This window comes from Mugil cephalus, chromosome 23 (assembly GCF_022458985.1).
Source record: "Mugil cephalus isolate CIBA_MC_2020 chromosome 23, CIBA_Mcephalus_1.1, whole genome shotgun sequence".
Taxonomy (NCBI): domain Eukaryota; kingdom Metazoa; phylum Chordata; class Actinopteri; order Mugiliformes; family Mugilidae; genus Mugil; species Mugil cephalus.
Window position 1 is genome coordinate 11,760,192 of NC_061792.1, and position 17,563 is coordinate 11,777,754.

At 45.4% G+C, this 17,563-nt stretch overlaps 1 protein-coding gene across 4 annotated transcripts in view; it reads left to right on the plus strand.

Annotated features, from left to right (window-relative positions):
• Window positions 1–17,563, plus strand: part of LOC125000873 (neural cell adhesion molecule 2-like) — a 236,867-nt gene that overhangs the window by 154,787 nt on the left and 64,517 nt on the right. For all 4 annotated transcript variants that reach the window (XM_047576614.1, XM_047576615.1, XM_047576616.1 and 1 more), the window contains exons 2-4: window positions 5,465–5,539; window positions 12,044–12,250; window positions 16,308–16,451. In XM_047576614.1, the coding sequence (XP_047432570.1) occupies window positions 5,465–5,539; window positions 12,044–12,250; window positions 16,308–16,451 (426 nt within the window). The remainder of the gene's footprint in view (window positions 1–5,464; window positions 5,540–12,043; window positions 12,251–16,307; window positions 16,452–17,563) is intronic.

Sequence of the window (17,563 nt, forward strand, 5' to 3'; positions counted from 1 at the left end):
CACAGAATGCATATGCGCAAGGGAGTGTTTTATTCTGTTTGCAGAGATACCGAAAGCGAAATGACCAAAGGATGTCGTTTTAGCCACCTGCTAGATGCAATCAAACTGACTTCCCGTGCAAAATTCACACGCATGTCTATGTGTGTGTGTGTGTGCGCTCACGAATGAAGGGGCGCATCGCGGCCACTGCAGCCTGAGGCGTAAGAGGCTTAAAGAAGGAGACATAAATCGCAAAGCAGTCAGTGAGCGGGAAGCAGAGATACAGAGAAGGTGTGCAGGAGAAAGGGAAGATAATGGGTAGCTGTGGGTTGTGCTTGAGACTGTACACATGGCCTGATACTGTATGTCGGTACGATTGGATATGGTTGGCTGAGTAGAGCTAGCACTCTCCTCTTCTCTCCTCTCCTCTCCTCTGCACCATGAAAGCATGGCCTCTTATGCAGAAGGACAAATATATAGAAGTGGGCACTCTGGGAGCCAGATTAGCGAAGGTGCAGGTGTGCTTTGACAGACTTCAAAACAACTTCTGATGAATCCATAGGAGAAAGTTGGCAGCGACCCGTCGACAAGAGCCCTCTGTATTATGCTAATCAGACACCCTGATGTTGTAACATCAAAGTCAACTACTCACCCTCATGATCAAATATGCTCCCAAAAACTACGATGGTCTTTTTTTTTTTTTTTTTTTTTTTAGCTGACAGCTGATCATTTATTTTTAGAGTTTACCGTGATGAGTCGACCCAGTGGCGATTCATTTTTAATTCACCTCAACAAGAATTGAACATCGAGAGTGGGCACTTGTAATAAACGTAGTGATTCATCCACTCCGGGGTTAAAGTTTTTCATTCATGCCTTTGTCGGGCAGGTCCATGCAATGCTGATGAAACTATTCCTCAGCAGGGGAGTGTCTGTGTGCTGAGTCTTAACATTGGTAGTGAAGAAGTGCTTTACGCGAGAACTGAGGAGGGGAGCAATCGTAGTGACGGCGAGGAAATGAGTGGTCACCGATGTAACTCGGGTTCTGTGAGTCAACCGTCCCAAACTGATGACAAGATTAAGCAGGGACCCCTTACCTGCTATATGTGTTCTATATTAAACTAGTGCTTTTTGTAAATATACATTATTATTATTAGCATTTCATATTAAGCTATCCTCATAATACACAGGTTCAAATATTCATTTTTTATTTCAAACACGTGCAACAGTAGGGTGTCCGTGCACCTGCCGTTATGTGTGTGGATATAACTGACAGATAAGTCACATTAGTGAGATGTCTGACCCTGAGGAAAAGCACACAACTTATCTAACCTTGGATGAATGGATGTCGATGGGAGCGAGCTACATTGTTAGCTACTCTTTTGCTAATATTGCAGCGTGCCCCTGGGATTTCACCTGGGGACTGAACAGGCTCTCGGCCGAGTGGCTCAGCAGCGATAGGGGACGGGGTCTAGGGTGGTGCTCTGTGTGAACGGGTGCACTGTTGAGACGGTTGAGGGAAGTGCTGACTGAAACATAACGTCTTCTGCCTCCATTTATCCCTTTGCTAAAATATGTCGGAATCATGTCAATGAGTATTAAAAGAAATTCAAATTTGCAGTGGAAAATTACAATAATATATATAAAAAATGTCTAATCAACCAAAGACTTTGCGACCTCCCAGAAGTACCTCCGCGGACCCCCTAGGGGTCGCAGACCCCCTGTTGAAAACCTATGATTTAGCACATTTCGAAGAAAAATACCTGATGCTCCAGATAAAACCAAAACATTTTTGCCTGAGGTGATGTTATTCACTGAAATTCAAAGCCATTTTCTCTGATCATTTTTTCCTGTTTCGTATTTGCACTTTCACTTAATATTACCATCCTGCTTGTAATGCCGCTGTTATTATTTCTTCCTAGTACTAATAGAGGGTGTAGAAAAGTGCTGCACGAATTATAAAGTTGTGCGAGATTTGCATTTCCTGCCCTCAGTCGGCAACCGCTGTGTCGCCGGTACCGATAAAACCTGCAAATACTCATTTTCTTTTAATGGAACCCTGGACAGCTGCACCGTCCGCCGTGGCACCGCTCACCTATGAGGTGTTGCAGCTTGAAAGGACGCTGGCTGCGTTTGAAGCTAATTTCCTGCTGCCATAATTTCTCGCCTTCGCTAACGCACCTTTGAAGAAATGCACAAGACACACCAGTCTGAGTGAATACAAAACATAGTAATTAGTATTTTATCTCTTCCCTTCTTTTGCTCCTGCACTCTTTCAGTTGTCTTTGTCTCGCTCCCTCTGTGGTTCCCTTCAGTTACTCCACAAAAAAAAATAAATAAATCACACACAATTAAAGCAAGAGCATTTTTTTTTTTTGCCTCAGGGCCTAGCTGCTCTGTTTGCTTAAAACATTCACACTGGCAACTTCCCACCCACGCAGCCACCCTCCCACCCACGCACAGGAGTAAAGGCACACACACACACACACACCTCCACGTATACCCACACGGACACAAACAAACCCACAAAGGCGCATTCTCTGCAGTGCATTTTATTTGGCCATGCCTTTAATGGGGCTTTTTATGGAGTACAGGATTACAGAATCGCATCCCGCTCTCTTCCCCCGCCAGCTGATTGGACACTCTCCACTCTGTCAATCAAACGTTGGATTTAGCCCGCCGCTAAATGCGACGGTGCGTTTAGTCCCCTTTTTAGTCTGCTCTAGATTTAGTCACACCGACTTAGCTGCTGGCGAGTTCGCCGTGCCGCTTTCCAGATGTTGCTGAATCATGTCGCAGGGCCAGCTCGTTCGGCGCCTCCTCCAGCACTGACCCTAATGACTCCTATTTGAAAGGCAGAGTCATTTTAGTGCGAGAGTCTCAAACTGGTGAGTTTAATATATTCGCTTATCTGATTGAGCCAAAGCTGCAGAAATAACAAGTTTGATTTCGGTAAAAAAATGAATATTTGAGTTGAATTGAGAAGCTGATATGACTAAAAAGAGAAATATGCATAAGATGATGTCATTTTGAAGTCATGGTTTCTCAAACGTGGCCTTAAAATTAGTTCACAAGCAAACTGGGGTTGGTTAGGGAGTATTTTTCATTAATCCCTGCCAGAGACTCTTCTCTCTTCTCTAACCCATGTCCATAATTGACGCTGGAATTATCCACGTCTCATTGTTCCTCAGAAAGCTGGCGAGTCATGTATAGTATTGACCATCTCTTGACATATTACAAATGGCAATCAATGCTTTTGTTTGTTGTCTCTTTTTGCCCGTCTCCGGCGCTTCTCAGAGGGCTAATAATTGGAGCTGATAATTGCTACCAGACTCATAACATATTGACCCGAGCTCTGTAATAAGCCAGTTGAACGCGGCTGAAAACATTCCATGCCTGAAAATTGATATAATTAGCATGGCTCTTTGTGTCCCCTCCAGGCAGACAGTGTTGAATAAACAAAATCTCCCATCCCGTGTCATATTTCAAATCCAGTCAGCACTCTCATTAAAACGTCAACGTGCATTGCCAGTGAGGACTATTGTGCATTTTTTGCTAAAAAAAAAAAAAAAAACTAAAACTGAAACCCTTACACTTTCTTGGTTGAACTTAATTATACGATTCACACTGATGAATCCGGCTGCACGGGGAAAAAAGCTCGGGCCATTTTTCTTTCGCCCGGCCGAGGGGTTTTGTGAGCAACTTATTACGTGATCAATCACGCGCGGCGTGAACGGACCAGGATCAATTAATAATTGAAAACCGTTAAACTACTTGAAGCGCTGATTGGAATCTGCCTTAAGTCAGAGGCAGGCCGGGCGGAAGGGCACGGGGTTAAATAGACATGATTAATCAACCCCCGATAACAGTATTTGCATTCATTTGAAACAATGTGTGTGTGAGTGGAGGCAGAGAGGAGCTTTGTCTCGGTTCCATACAGGCTTTAAGTGCATGGTGCAGTTATGTTTGACCTTAACATTACTAAGTTGTGGGGCCATTTTGATGTTAAGGGTTAAAATTCTTAGTGTTGGGGGCTGCATTATGTTAATGCAAGGGCCTTACATAGGTACACAAAGGTGTGCACTACTTTCCCACAATGCATTGCACAAAGTACACTCATGAGTTGAGTTGGTGGAAGAACAGAATAACAGATGACGGTGAAACGGCTCCGGGAAAGAATAATCTTCTTCAAGTGGTTGTTTTTGCTTGGAACAGCACGACAGAGATGATCAGATGCATTGATAAAGGTGCTCCTCATGTAAATGTGGCAGTGCCCCTCTGCTGCCATCTGTAGGCGGGCTCAGGCTGTGACAGATGGCTCCCTGTGATGTCTGCTCGGGTGCAGCTTCAGTGCGGTGCCGCCGCCGCTGCAGCCACGGTCCCCCCGGAGAAGCTGCAGAGAATCATTTCCACAATTATTGACAAGCGCCTTCAGCTCTACTGCTCGGTTCCCGGCGTCGTATAGAGAATTAACATCCATTAGCGTGTTGCTCAGCCCGTGTGGGGGGACTCGGTGTGCGGTTGGATTTTGATCCTAACTAGACTTGCAGCTGAGGGCTGAGAACGAGAAGCTGTGGTTTGACAGGCTCATCAAGTGCCTCGCCTCGGTCGGCGCCGTGGTGTGGCTACCGCTGCGTCCGCCCTAAATGTGACCCCCCCTCCCCGCTGAGATGCCAATCACTGCTCATCAGGTTTAGATGTCGGGACACATACTCGGCTCCACCTCGCTGCGATTCAGACGCCCCCCTCTCTCTTTGTACCTCAGCTTTCACTTTCCCTCATTTTGACTCTTTTGCAGGTAGCTGGCTTTGACTTCTTTAAAAAACTTACAGGATCCCTCTTTGAGCGGTGCTAACAATGGGCCAGCACAGACAAATGGTGAATGATTGTAGCTTGACTCTGCAAATTTAGTCTTTTCCCTTCTATTTCCACTCTGTATGGACGTATTCCGGCACCATTTCCTGCACCAAGTTAGGGTTAAGAGTTAGGGTTAGGGGTTAGGGTTAGGGTTATAGATGTTTGCCACCAGAGAAAATGCCGGCATTTGAGTTATTTAGTAAACTCTGCTCTTCCTCAGCTTCTGAGAGCTCCATCCCACTGTTGCTCATTTCAGTCTCCACTGTCAGGAGCGATGGCTGCTAACAGGATTACCTCGGGCTCAAAGAAAGGCTGACGAGACACACAAAACAGCCGCGTGCCTAATAGAAGATATCAAACCAATCTGCCTCTGATCTGTTTGGAGGAATCGGCCCGTTGTTCTGATGAACAGGAAAAGTTTCGACGGTGACAGTAAAGAATTTCTCCAATAGGTGCAATACATGAAAAAGAAAACATGTTATTTCTTATTCAAACAGTAGGATGTGAGCTTTTAACGCTGCATTTTACAATGGAATGATAAAAATCTTGATGTTTTGTATTCTTGCTTGCGATAACTAATCCATTTTTCCTCTCCCTTCCCCCTTTTTCTCCCTTTTATCTTCCACTATAGCCGCGCTGCAGGTGTCCATATCCTTGAACAAAGTGGAGTTAAGTGTTGGAGAGTCCAAGTTCTTCATCTGCACAGGTACGAATGCCACGTTTTTATTTGTATGTAGCGCATGTGTGTGTCGAAAGCAGCGGGGCATCTTACATTAGCCCTCGCTGAGTCTGTTTATGTGAGCGCGAACACAATGCCGCCCATATGGTGAGCGACACTTTGACCCCGTGGTGACTGGATCCACGCGGGGGGGGCGGCGTAGCCCCTCTCGTTCCTCGTCCTCATTGTCCTATATCAACGCTGAGCTTTAACGGAGAGCCCGGCGCCGGAGCCAGGGGCTCGGTGGGGTGGCAACGCACTCTGGCAGGCCCGGCCTGCCTCCTGCTGGCTGCCTCTTCTCCTCTGCCAACCCACTCAGTGTGGAGCTAACAGCCAAGGGAGCAGAGACACGCTGGGAGGAGTGTCGGGGACGTGCGGTGGTGCAATGTGCGTTTAGGTGGACAAAATAAATGGAAGTGAATGGAACCAAACTCGCACCAATTAAAAGGCAAAGGTAGAAGATTTTCACTTCGAAAAGCTCAGAGCTGAAAAGAATGAGACACGCTTTGAGTCAAGAAAAAAAAAAAGAGTGGCCACCTTCAAAGTGTGAGGAGATGTTTGTGTCACACATTGCTTTCTTTTGCCCTTTTTCTTTTTTTTTTTTTAAAAAAAAAAAACATATTCACAAGCAGTTCTGCCAAATGGAGTGGGCTGGAAAGCAGTCACAGGCAAAAAAGCCCAGGGAATCTGAAGTGAACCAGCAAACAAATAAAGTTTTTAAAGTGACTTTTGGGCTCTAAGTTGCCAGATCGTATGAATCAAGCCCACATAAATATGGATCAGGAAAAGAAAGGCAGGCAGTTAGACTGTGTGCGCTGGTTCAGACGTTTGCCAGGAAGAACTGGCAGCAGGGTGCAAATTTTAACATTTTCGTCTGGAGAGGTTCTGGAAAATTACAGGCGATTTGGTTTTGAAAAGACCCTGGTACTGGGACTTTCAGGTCCCCAGTCATATATAACTGAAAAACTCACTTGGATGAAAATGTCTTAAAGTCTTTTAACTTCCCTCCAGAAACTTAAACACCATTTTCATCTTATTTTTCTCTGAATTTCTGCCCATTAACGAATTATCTGTTTCAAATAAACCACTTAGAACCATTCTGATGAGTGATCTCAGTCAATTCTGATCTTTTCCTTTTTAAAACGCTTGATAGAATTATGTTTTTCGCACTTTGATTTTTGTCTTTTTTTTTGTCAACCCTGAATATTAAATTTTCAAGTAAAATACTTGCAAAGATTTGGACTCATTTGTGGGGACTTTGGACGTCCTTGATTGAGCCCTCTCGGCCAAAAGGAAAATCTTATCCTAATCACGTGAAACGACAGTATCTTTGTTGGCTGCGCGCCATTCTTGAAAGGATTAACCCAAACCGTGATCTTTCCCTCAACCAACTATACGGTGACTGAAAGAAGAAAGAAAAGTTGCGAGACAAAAGAAAACTGAGTGAAAACAAATCTTGACACTGAATGGCACCACACGCGATTCAAACCCAAGGTGAATGTTAGTGGAAAATAAATTGTGAATACCAACTCTCGTGAGACTCTCTTTGATATTTTTCCTGACCACGTTAAGGACATGGTGTCAAAGTTAAAATAACTTTGAGGGTGAACTATCCACAGTAGCTTTTAAGCTAACAAAGATAGCAATGTTGTTACATCCACTGAATATCTGACATTCACCATGATCATTAATGCACAGAGAGCACTTATTATATATTTTCTTTATACTCCAACAACATAACTCTGAATCTTTAATGTTAGATGTACAAACATGAATTAATATTAATCAAAGAAGATTATGGCTGAATGCATATTTATATACGTGTCTTCTCGCTTTTAGAAGAAAAGGTTTGATCCCTTTTAGCAGAATTGGCTTTTGTTCATCCCCTCGTGCTGCAGAATGACTCTATTGACGCCTTCAGGCCAAAGTACTCTAAAAAGATTTTTTCGCAGCGGAGGTTTGAATCGAGGCCGGAGTAGGATGCAGAGAAAGTGGAAGGGGGGGAAAAAACGGCAACATGACAAGTGAGAGGCGGTCAGGAAGACGGTAACGCAGCTGCAGAGCAGGAGGGAGCCGACAGCTGCAGAGATTGTCTTTTGAAAATAGTTGCTTCTAAGCAGTCTGCAGGAGGGAGAGGAGGGGGGTGGGGTGGGGATGCATTAGTGCTTGTGTCACCTTCCACCTCCATCACTGCTGCAAGAAAAGGTCTAGGACGTCTCCATGACAAACGCCCACAATGATAGATATGGGCAGCAGTGTAATTACAGTGGCCACAGCTACGGCGTACATTGTGCGCAGATGAATCCCACCACTAAACAGAAGTTGGTCATATAGTATTCATTTTACAAAACACAACAGCTCAAGTACTCTGACCCGCGTATGAAAACAATTATTGAACAATCCCCCCTTGCAATAACTTATCCTTCATGCATGGCTTTCTTGGGCACTTTCATAGAGGGTTTGTTCCGAACAAGGAGGTGCTTTTCAGACCGATCGCAGCCATCGTAGTCTCCGTCCCTTAGTTACATTTCTAAAGAGTTACATGTCAGATTATGGCCTAGGGTATGTAGCTGCGCCTTATACCCCTTTCTAATCGAAAAGACGGGTTAACACGGGATGTTCAGACCCTGGTCGACCCTCCTTTGGTGTGCTTTCACATCACCAACAGTCCCGGGTCTGACGTCCTGCTGTAAGAGCTGCATCGACAACGTCACAAAAATCTCTGCCCTTCAGAGATAGGTTTCTTTAGGGAGTAGACCAGAACTTTGCTCTTTTGTTGAGCTCCTCGCAGCCCTGGAGCTTCTACAATGACACCGAATTTCACGTCAGACTAAAGTTAAAGCTAAAGTTTAACTTTAGCTGTGCCATAAGTGACATGCCACTGTAAATTAAGCTTAAGACCCATTTACACAGACCCATTCACACCTTTGACCCATTGTGACGACCCTTAAGGTGCTGCTGACCCCACCCCAAGGGTCTGCATGGGTCTCCCGACCCATCAGTTAGTTTAAGGTTTTCAGATAAGAGGTGCAACATCTTCAAGAGAATCAAGCTCTAGTCAAATATTGGCAGTTAAATATACTCTATAAATATTACATAGTACTTTTACCCAAGAGTTGTCCTCAACCCAAGGTTTATTCCATCACATCAGGCACAAACTGAAAATACAAGCTGCGTACTCATGCCCGACACGCAAGTGCACGCACACAAGACATATGAGGCACTTCAGTGCTGCACAGGCTGGTGCGCCCGCTGGTGTAGAGTGCAGTCTGGCAGAGCTCCTGGGCCTCGTCACACTACTGCATAAGACAGAGAGAAAGCTGATTAGACAATGTTCAGCAGCTGTGCCAATCAACCAACCCTGGCACCGTTCCCCGAACCAGACGGCCCCACCTCAACCCCTGCAGCTGAGCAAAAACACACTTGCCTACCGCAGCTGGCGCGGCCGGTTGTGCACTGAATGGCTGTCAGAATTTCTAAAACAAATTCTGATCTGAGAGTCAGGTATGAGAATCCATTTACAGTATATCCCATGTTTTAGGAGTCGTGCATGGCTTAAGTGTCAGCCCTTTTCATTGTATATTATATGTGGCCCCTAAAACAAGTCCACCAGTCCAAAACCTCCCACTGGGGTCCTAATCTGCCGATCAGCGCTTTGCCTTTCAGCGGCTGAGTAAAACCGCACGAGGCAAACCAAAGCCATTCATAAAAACACGTTCTCTTCAAAGCCTCTAGAAATACAATACCTGTTATTTGAAATCACCAGAACAACTGTGTCAGCAAAAACCACCCAACAATTGTGAGCAATCATTGCAAACAAGCACATAATTACACAAGTAGTTTTCTTCTAGTGCACAATTTTGCATTGCAATTTTTATTTTTTTTTTTCAAATTATAGATTGTTAGACCACAAACAATAAAAAATAATAATAATGACTCCTAGAGTGGTGGTCTTCTTTCTGATCTGAAAGGAGCCCAGGCTCGTGGCGTGACAAATAAGGAGGTGTTAAACAATTGTTTAGGTGCGTGTTTAACGTCCCGTGTGACTGATGTGGCAGAGAGCCAGAACAAGAGCTGCCTGTGATGAAAAAATAAATAAATAAGTAAAAATAGAGAGCCTACACAGTAAAGCAAGATCCAACAGCTATCATGTCTCTGTGTGGTTTCCTTCAGATAATCAATGCAGGGAAGGTCACGTCGCAGTAAGCTCTACAGAGATGGACAGATATAAATATGTAACCGATATCATGTCAAGCTGCACACATGCTGACCAGTGAGGTTCCTTACATGCTCAGCTCTCGCCTCTTCCCCAGTGATTTAAATCCATTAGGCTCCAGTCGAACCTACCATGGAGATGTGGGAGTGTTTGTGCTTGTATTCGGTTGTAATTTTGCAACCACAGGGTCGCCTAGTCAATAATCTGATTTGCGAAAGAGGTCAGGGGATCACTTCTGTTTTTCCTTTATCCGCCTCCTTCACAGCTAAAGAGCATCATAAACATCATAAACCCTTTTGTTCTGCAGGATGCAAGAGCCGACGATCAATCAAGGCGCAGCGCTGTTCTAGCGCCTGGTGACGTGATCATCGCCGCCTTGCCGAGCCACCTTCAGAAGAGTCAGTCAAAGAGCATTCTCTCTTGCCAAGAATTAGCAGTAATGTCAGAGCTTATGCAGATTTCAAGAGCGGCTTGACAGACCGGCTTTTCATGCAGTTGCAAAGGCATGCCGGAAAACAGGGCAGCACGCTGCGCACTCCTGTCTCCTCGGCTCATCCGTGAAGGAAATGGCCTGTCAGCGTGCTAGCTTGAACATATTTAACTGCCTCGGCTCTGCTAAGAGGTGATAGCATTGTAATGCTAACAGGTACAAAGAGACGCCTGTAGCGATACTAGACGCTTAACTCCAACTCCCTACCCTACATGCCCAGCCTTTCGGATCAGTTTGTTGATCGCGACGTCTTTATTGCTGGTACTACTCTCCCAACAAAATCTGTACCCCACAAGGTTCCAGGAGGAGAACAGTTTGTACTGTAGTACGATTTCTGTTTGATTGGCTCATTTGGTTCGTTGGCCTCGACGCTAATGAGCGGACGCGTTCGCCAAGGGTGTGATGCTAATGGTCGTTGGAAGCGTTGCGGCGATGATCAGCCTTAGCACATGCTGGAGCCGGTTCTCCAGAAAGTGCAGGCGTCAAGAGGCGGATTAATCAATCAGCTAATTTGTCATGATTCATGCAACGCTGCGCCATAGAACACATTATCACTGCTGTTACAAGCTAATTTGTAGAACCACATCCCAACAAAACAGTGCCCTACACCCACCGTCTCCTCCGTTACACATGGGAGCTGTCGAGGTGAACCATCTCGGCATTCTTTGCTGACTGCTAAGCACCTGGAGGTTAAAAGCTTTGCTCAAGGGTATCTTGATGATAGTTGCTGAGGGAATAGGGAGCATTTACACTGCCTGCCTACTCTCTCTTTCTTTTGCTGTTTTTTTCTGCTGCTGCTTCCAGATATACCTTTTGATTTGCTGTTCCTTTTGTTTCTTGCCTCTAAGTAATTGGACAAGCCTCTGTCCGTCTCCTCTCTTAGTCCACGCTTTGGTTGATTGAGAGCCCGAGTAATGGCCTTCCACAGACACTTTTATTCACAGAATTTACTAGCAAAGGGGGGTCGCCGGCTGCTTGCAGACGCTATCATCTCCACATGAGTTCATGTTCCATAGGGTACATATGGATGCTGTTATAATCTGGCTCTGAATTAGCTTTTGATCAGGCCTGCCACTTGTCTCCCTGTCTTTACACATACACAAACAGACATAATCTTATGAAAGAAAAGAAATATGTCCCTGTTCCTTTGCAGGCTTACTTCCTGTGTAAATCCAAGATCTCGACATAGCTCCTTGATTTCAGGCCGTCTGTTCCTGCAACAATGTTGGAGGGTCCTCAAGCAAAGGCAGACAATGACATCGTGAAGGAGCACCATTTTAACTTAAAGTGTAATTTGTATGTGTTCAACAAAGTTCGACTCTAAGCCGATTTAATCTTAGTTTCTCACCTCTCAAGAGCAATTCCCCCCCTTGTCTCTCCGTGTTTGGTGTCCCTTTGACAAAAATAATTGAAAATAATTTAATTATTCACTCATTAAAAAAGTTTGGTCAGTTTTTACCTGACTGAATTGTGTGCTGCTTCCTAAGTGTCTTCATGCATATTCATGCCAAATAAATGGCACTCGTGTGTGGAAGGTTGCAACTGATTGGTCCTGTTTGTAAAAGCCATAAAGCTTCTGGAATCAACGAGAGACGACTTGTTGCAGGGGAAATAACAAACGTCCTCAGGCTGTTAAATGTACTCTAAAACCTTTCTGAATACATCCCAGGTGTGAGTGGGAGTAATCGTGCAAACTGCTCTTTCTTAAGGAATGAACATCATTTAGTTAAAAAATAAAGAAAGAAAGTAGTGAAACATACTGATTATTGTCTTTCTCTGCTCCTAGCTATCGGTGAGCCAGTCAGTCTGGACTGGTACAACCCCCAGGGCGAGCGCATCACGCCCTCCAAGCGGATGGCGCTCCACTCAGAATCGACACGGTCCAGGCTCATCATCTACAACGCCATCATCGAGGACGCGGGTATCTACCGCTGCCAGGCCGCCGACGCCACCGGCCACACCGTGGAGGCGACGGTCGTGCTGGAGATCTACCGTAAGCTCGCCGGACGACGTGCGCGCACATGCCAATTCGCACATTTACCTGCAGACGCTCTGCATCTCCCTCCTGAGGAGATTTGGAAATGAGGACACGGAGAGAATAAAGCTCCGGCATTAGCGCTTGATCACAGGGATAGCCAGCTGATTCGTATTCCCACTCTCACCCTAGCCACGAGCTGTTACAAATGTTAGCCCCATCTGTGTGCACATGCATTGCAGGTCCATGTGCACCTTTGACTTTGTGCGTGAGCCTGTGTTACACTCGTTGCTGTGATTAAAGCATAACGACAGCTAGTAATGCCATGGGACTCTGATCCTGCCAGGCATAATGAGGGATGCGACACTGAGGCCAACCTGCCTTGCTGACCCATCGCAATTTTCTGGACGAAACTTAACGTTTTGAGGCGGGGGAGGTGAAGCTCGGCGCTTCCAGAGGCTGTCCCATCACAGATTCCGCCCTCACACCAGGCAGTGAATTAACTGCCCCTTCAGAGTGTCCTTGAGCGAGACGCCAAGCGTGACCCCCGCCAGCTCATTGCTGTGATTTCTTGTGGATGACAATGCAATCTGCTGCTGGCGACGCTGCGATCATGTCCTGCTGGATGCGCTTATGTTTTTTAGCAGAAACCTTTTTGCAACTTGGGGTGACACAGCCTCATTTAAGTAGTAAATTTAACAGCTAAGTTAATGAATACGTTTCAAAATAAAACCAAAATATATTTCAATTAATGTTCGGTCACATTCAGTATTGGTCTATTTCTAAAAATCCTTCCTAATGCCTGAAAAAAACCCCAAAGCTGTTCACAGGTGGCATGGTGATAGAAGACTATAATGCAAAAAGAAAAAAAAAAAAAACTTACGCACACACAAAGATTACATAAGAACCATGTGATCTCTGAGTTGTGAATCACCCAAATACCCTTGTACACCTTGGCTTTGATCACAACGCTACGCCAAGTTTAATTGGAGGAAGCGTCAAGTCGCAGGGATTTGATTCCACGACACACACACACACACACACACACACACACACACTAATACACGCACTCTAAATGAGCCTATTTCTCTACACACTCTGGAAATCATCACCTGCTGTGTGGCTGCCTTTTCATCCTCTCCCGGTGAACCATTAGAGGAGACATCACAGCCTCAATCACACCTGCCACCACTCAGCCCTCGCCTCATTCGCCACGTAACCAGCTCCCTAAAAACCCTTTGTTTCCATGGAAACCGGGCGTCACTCATCCGTCCTCCCCCCCAGCCCTTGGCATTCGCGGATGTTAAAAAAAAACCTGAACTGTAGCTCCAGCCATTGCCAGAGGAGGAGGCGAGGGCCTCCTCCGGGCGCCACCCTTGTGTCGCAGCATGTCGTGCATGAGATTCATGACCTGTGGGAGGAATGGCGGTAACATGCACCTCGGAAGCAGCTGACATCTCCACGGTGGCTGGAGATAATCGTGCCACCTGGAGGGGCAGATAAGTTCTTAATTCAGACTCAGTGCTGCCACCTAAATGAACTTCATAAAAGCAATAACATAGAAACTAAACATGGACGTGTCAGTCTCAGGCTTTTAGCCTCACTGATATGCCTCAGGTTTTGCAAAGACTGGCATGAAATTTTGTTTTCATATTGAGATTCCCTTGAGGATGTGCATTTGAACTTTCAAATGAGATTTAAATTTTGCTTTTGAGTAGAGAAGCTCAAAAACACTGGGCGTTTGGGCTCCTCAGAGGATGACTCCTACATGTAAAGGCTCTGAAATCATTAAATGGGCAGCCATTAAATTTGGTACAGACGCTCTGATTCCCCAGAGGATGCCCTCTAATTACTTTCTGGACTGTCCCAACTTCTTTCTAAGACCACAGTGAGGTTCGTATTTATTCTTTCAGTCAGAGTTGCTCTAACACCAATAAGCGGATGGTCTTTAAGTTTGGAGGAAGCCATGACATTCTTCCGATGCCACCATCTTCCGATTCGTGCTTCTGATTAAAGCGGCTCTAAAACCGTTGAATGGACGGCCATGGAATTCAGTCATTTGACATTCGGAATGACTTGTAATAACTTTGTTGACTGTTAATCTGACTACACCTCTACGAAAAAAGTTTTTGCCATTTAGATCCAGTTATACTTCTTGTTTAGTGCTAATTCGCAAATTTTATCACACAGAGAAGCCAAAGGTTGACCATAACAGACACTACATCAAAAGTCAAACTTACTTCGCATCAACTTGTGATGTTTGGTGCCTCTGCGGTTGCACCAGGTGACAGTGATTCATATTCATGATGGAGTAAGCCAGTGCGACGTCTGAGCCAGTTCCTTTCATTTCCTTCCTCTCAGGACAAAGCAATAATGTTGTATAAGCCCATTTTCCAAAACCAGCGAAATTGGCCAGTAAAGACAGAAACAAATCAGCAGCCCAGTTGAGTCATGGCCAGGGATATTGGCTCCGTATGAGACTGTTATCTCTGCAGTGATGTGTCTGCGAACAACGGAGGAGAAACTCCAGAGTACTGAGTATATTCTCAATTCGCTGTTGTCAAGTGTGCAGTAGAGTGTTACTCCAGAGAGGATGTTTCCCTTACCGATTCTCTTGTAGAGCAGCGTGACTACAAAAGAGACAGGGAATGGATACAAACAGAAGGAGCAAGTGACACCAGAGGAGGCAGAGGGAGTGGAAGCAGATTTGGGAAATAAAAAGAACACAAATGGGTGGAAATGATAAGAAACCAACAGAGTGAATGACAAAAAAACATGCAAAGGCATCCTTGAAGTTAATGAAGACACTACGATGCCAGACACGTTCGCAGGCGGGAGGGTGCAGCCGGGGAGTGAAAGCTCATTTTAGGGAGCAGCCTGGCATAAATCACACAGCAAAATGCTAATGATGAAGCCCCGCTAACGGAAGGGACTGATACGGGAGCTGTCACTGATTTATTCACGCCTTCACAATACGGCACGCAGGTGATAGCAGGTGGTTTGCTAGCGGTGCCAGGCCCCGACAACACATCAAAACCAGCGATCTGAACGAATGGGAATCACATGCCGGTCCTAGGGAGGACGGTGTCCTCTTAAAAGCACCAAGTCTCTGTAAAGAGGAGGGACGCGGTTCAAGCTGGTACCAAATGGAAGTTATTATTAAGGAATTCATGAAATAAAGACAGGGTGAATCAAAGGCTGTCTGGGTTTTTGTCTAACTCTGCGAACAGAAAGGCTGCACAATAACTGCTCATTGATTTTTTTTTGTGTGCGTGTGTAATGGTTACGACTGGCAGCGAGTAAAACACTCTTGTGTCTTTTGTGTTGTTTCATCAGAATCACCTTGTCAAGACGGAGTGAGCTTTTTTACGGTATTTGTTTTGATTTCCTGAGTAAAGTGACCCATCCGTTTCCAGTGCACATTCTGTTTCTCGTGCACCTGTTTCCAAATGGTCGTACTGGGTGTTACGTTACACCACAGCTGTGCTTGATGATGCCACTCTAGCAGGTCCATGCATCAGATGTTTGTTGTCTTGAGAGCTCTTGGGTCAGTTTGCACAAGTTTGGGAATCACATTTTTCATTTAAGCTCCATTTTCAACTCAAAATCAAAAGTTTGTAGTACTTGCAGAAGCTCTGACACTCTGAGTATAAGCCCCTGAGCATCATTATATTATTTCTGTGAAGAAATTAGCATGTTGGCTTCAGATTTAGCTCAAATTAAAAGCCTTCTAACATCGCTACTCACAATGCCTGTGTATGATCTGAAGCTCGAGGGCGATGAGCTGTTCTTGGGTTTTCCAGGACATCTTTGCGTGCAGTTTTCAACAAAACAACTATAAAAAGGCAAACACTTCCATTACAGGACGCAATCTAGACATAAAATTGTCAAGGAAGCAACTCATCCAACCTCCTAACCCTAAGTCCTGTCTGAAAACACTCAGAGTTAAGAGGGCCGTAAAAGCGCAGCACTTTCTTCTTATTTTCCTTTTGATGTTCCAACCTGAAACAAATTGTCTGCTCCCAAACGCTCAGACGAAAATGCTCAACGACGTTCGTCTTGTTTGATCTTGCAGAGAGGCTGACGTTCCGGGACGTTCAGTCGCCGCAGGAGTTCCGCCACGGTGACACGGCGGAGGTGGTGTGCGATGTCATTAGTTCGCCGGTGCCCGTGGTGGTGTGGTACTACCAGGACAAAGAGATTACAGAGGAGCACCACAGTAAGTTTTGATGACACACTTTCAATGTTTAGTTAATTAGTCTTTTCTAATAGTCTTCAATGCTGTTTTTCTTCTTTTGTGGGAGTTTCTAACCCAAGAGCTTTTAAACTTTGGCTTTTTAGTTGTCGCCATCTTGGTGTTTTTTTTTAGAAAAAAAGCCTTGTCAATCACACAAGACCAGACGTGTCAATTTAAGCTTTCCACACCCCTTATTGTCGGCAGAATTTAGCTACTAAAATAAAAACAATAAAAAGTTGACTTATTATTTTGTTTGAAAAGTACTGCGTATGTCCCTAGACCTTCAGCTCCATTTGCATCCACTGTGTCATCGTCCAGGTCAATTAGGCCACGATCACCATTTGGTGGCCGGTATATGGGGCTGCTGGTCCTCACATGTTCCACAGTCTGTCGTGGGTCCACTTGACCCCACCTCTGCATTGCTGCATCAAGACGTCCCACGCCTGTCCTGAGCCGGTTCAGGGTTTTCCACAGGGACATCTGTAGCATCATTGATGTACTGGTGAAGCCTAGACGGTTCTGCTGCCTGCCACCGGTCCCTCCATCTCGTCTTAATCCTGGAGGTCCTTGGTGGTGCCGGCTGGTGTTGGACGTAGCAGTTTCTGGGTTTGTGTGGCAAAAGGGCGCCAGATGCACCTGAAGCTCAGTGTTGATAAGACTGTAGACACAAAACGTTCCACCATGAGCTGACCATCATGGTTGACAACACCTGGCTACAGTTCCAACACTCGCCTGAATACCTCGACAAGCTCGACAGTACACTATCCTTTAGACAACACTTGGACAATGTCAAGGCAAAGACCACCACCCATGGGGCACCCAAGGCCCTAGTATTCTCAGCCGCTGAGTACTGTGCTTCAGCCTGGTGTTGTGGCCCCCCATGTGAAGAAGTTGGACACTGCTGTCAACACTGCCCTGTGGACTGTGTCCGGATCCCTACGAGCCACTCCAACTAACCACCTGCCTATCCTTGCTAGCAGATGTCAGACGAGAAGCAGCAATGCTGGCCCTTGCTATCTCAGTCTAACACTTAAACAATATAAACAGCATCTACAAAGATAATAAACCTTTCAGGTACCTTAAGGTGCTTTTCT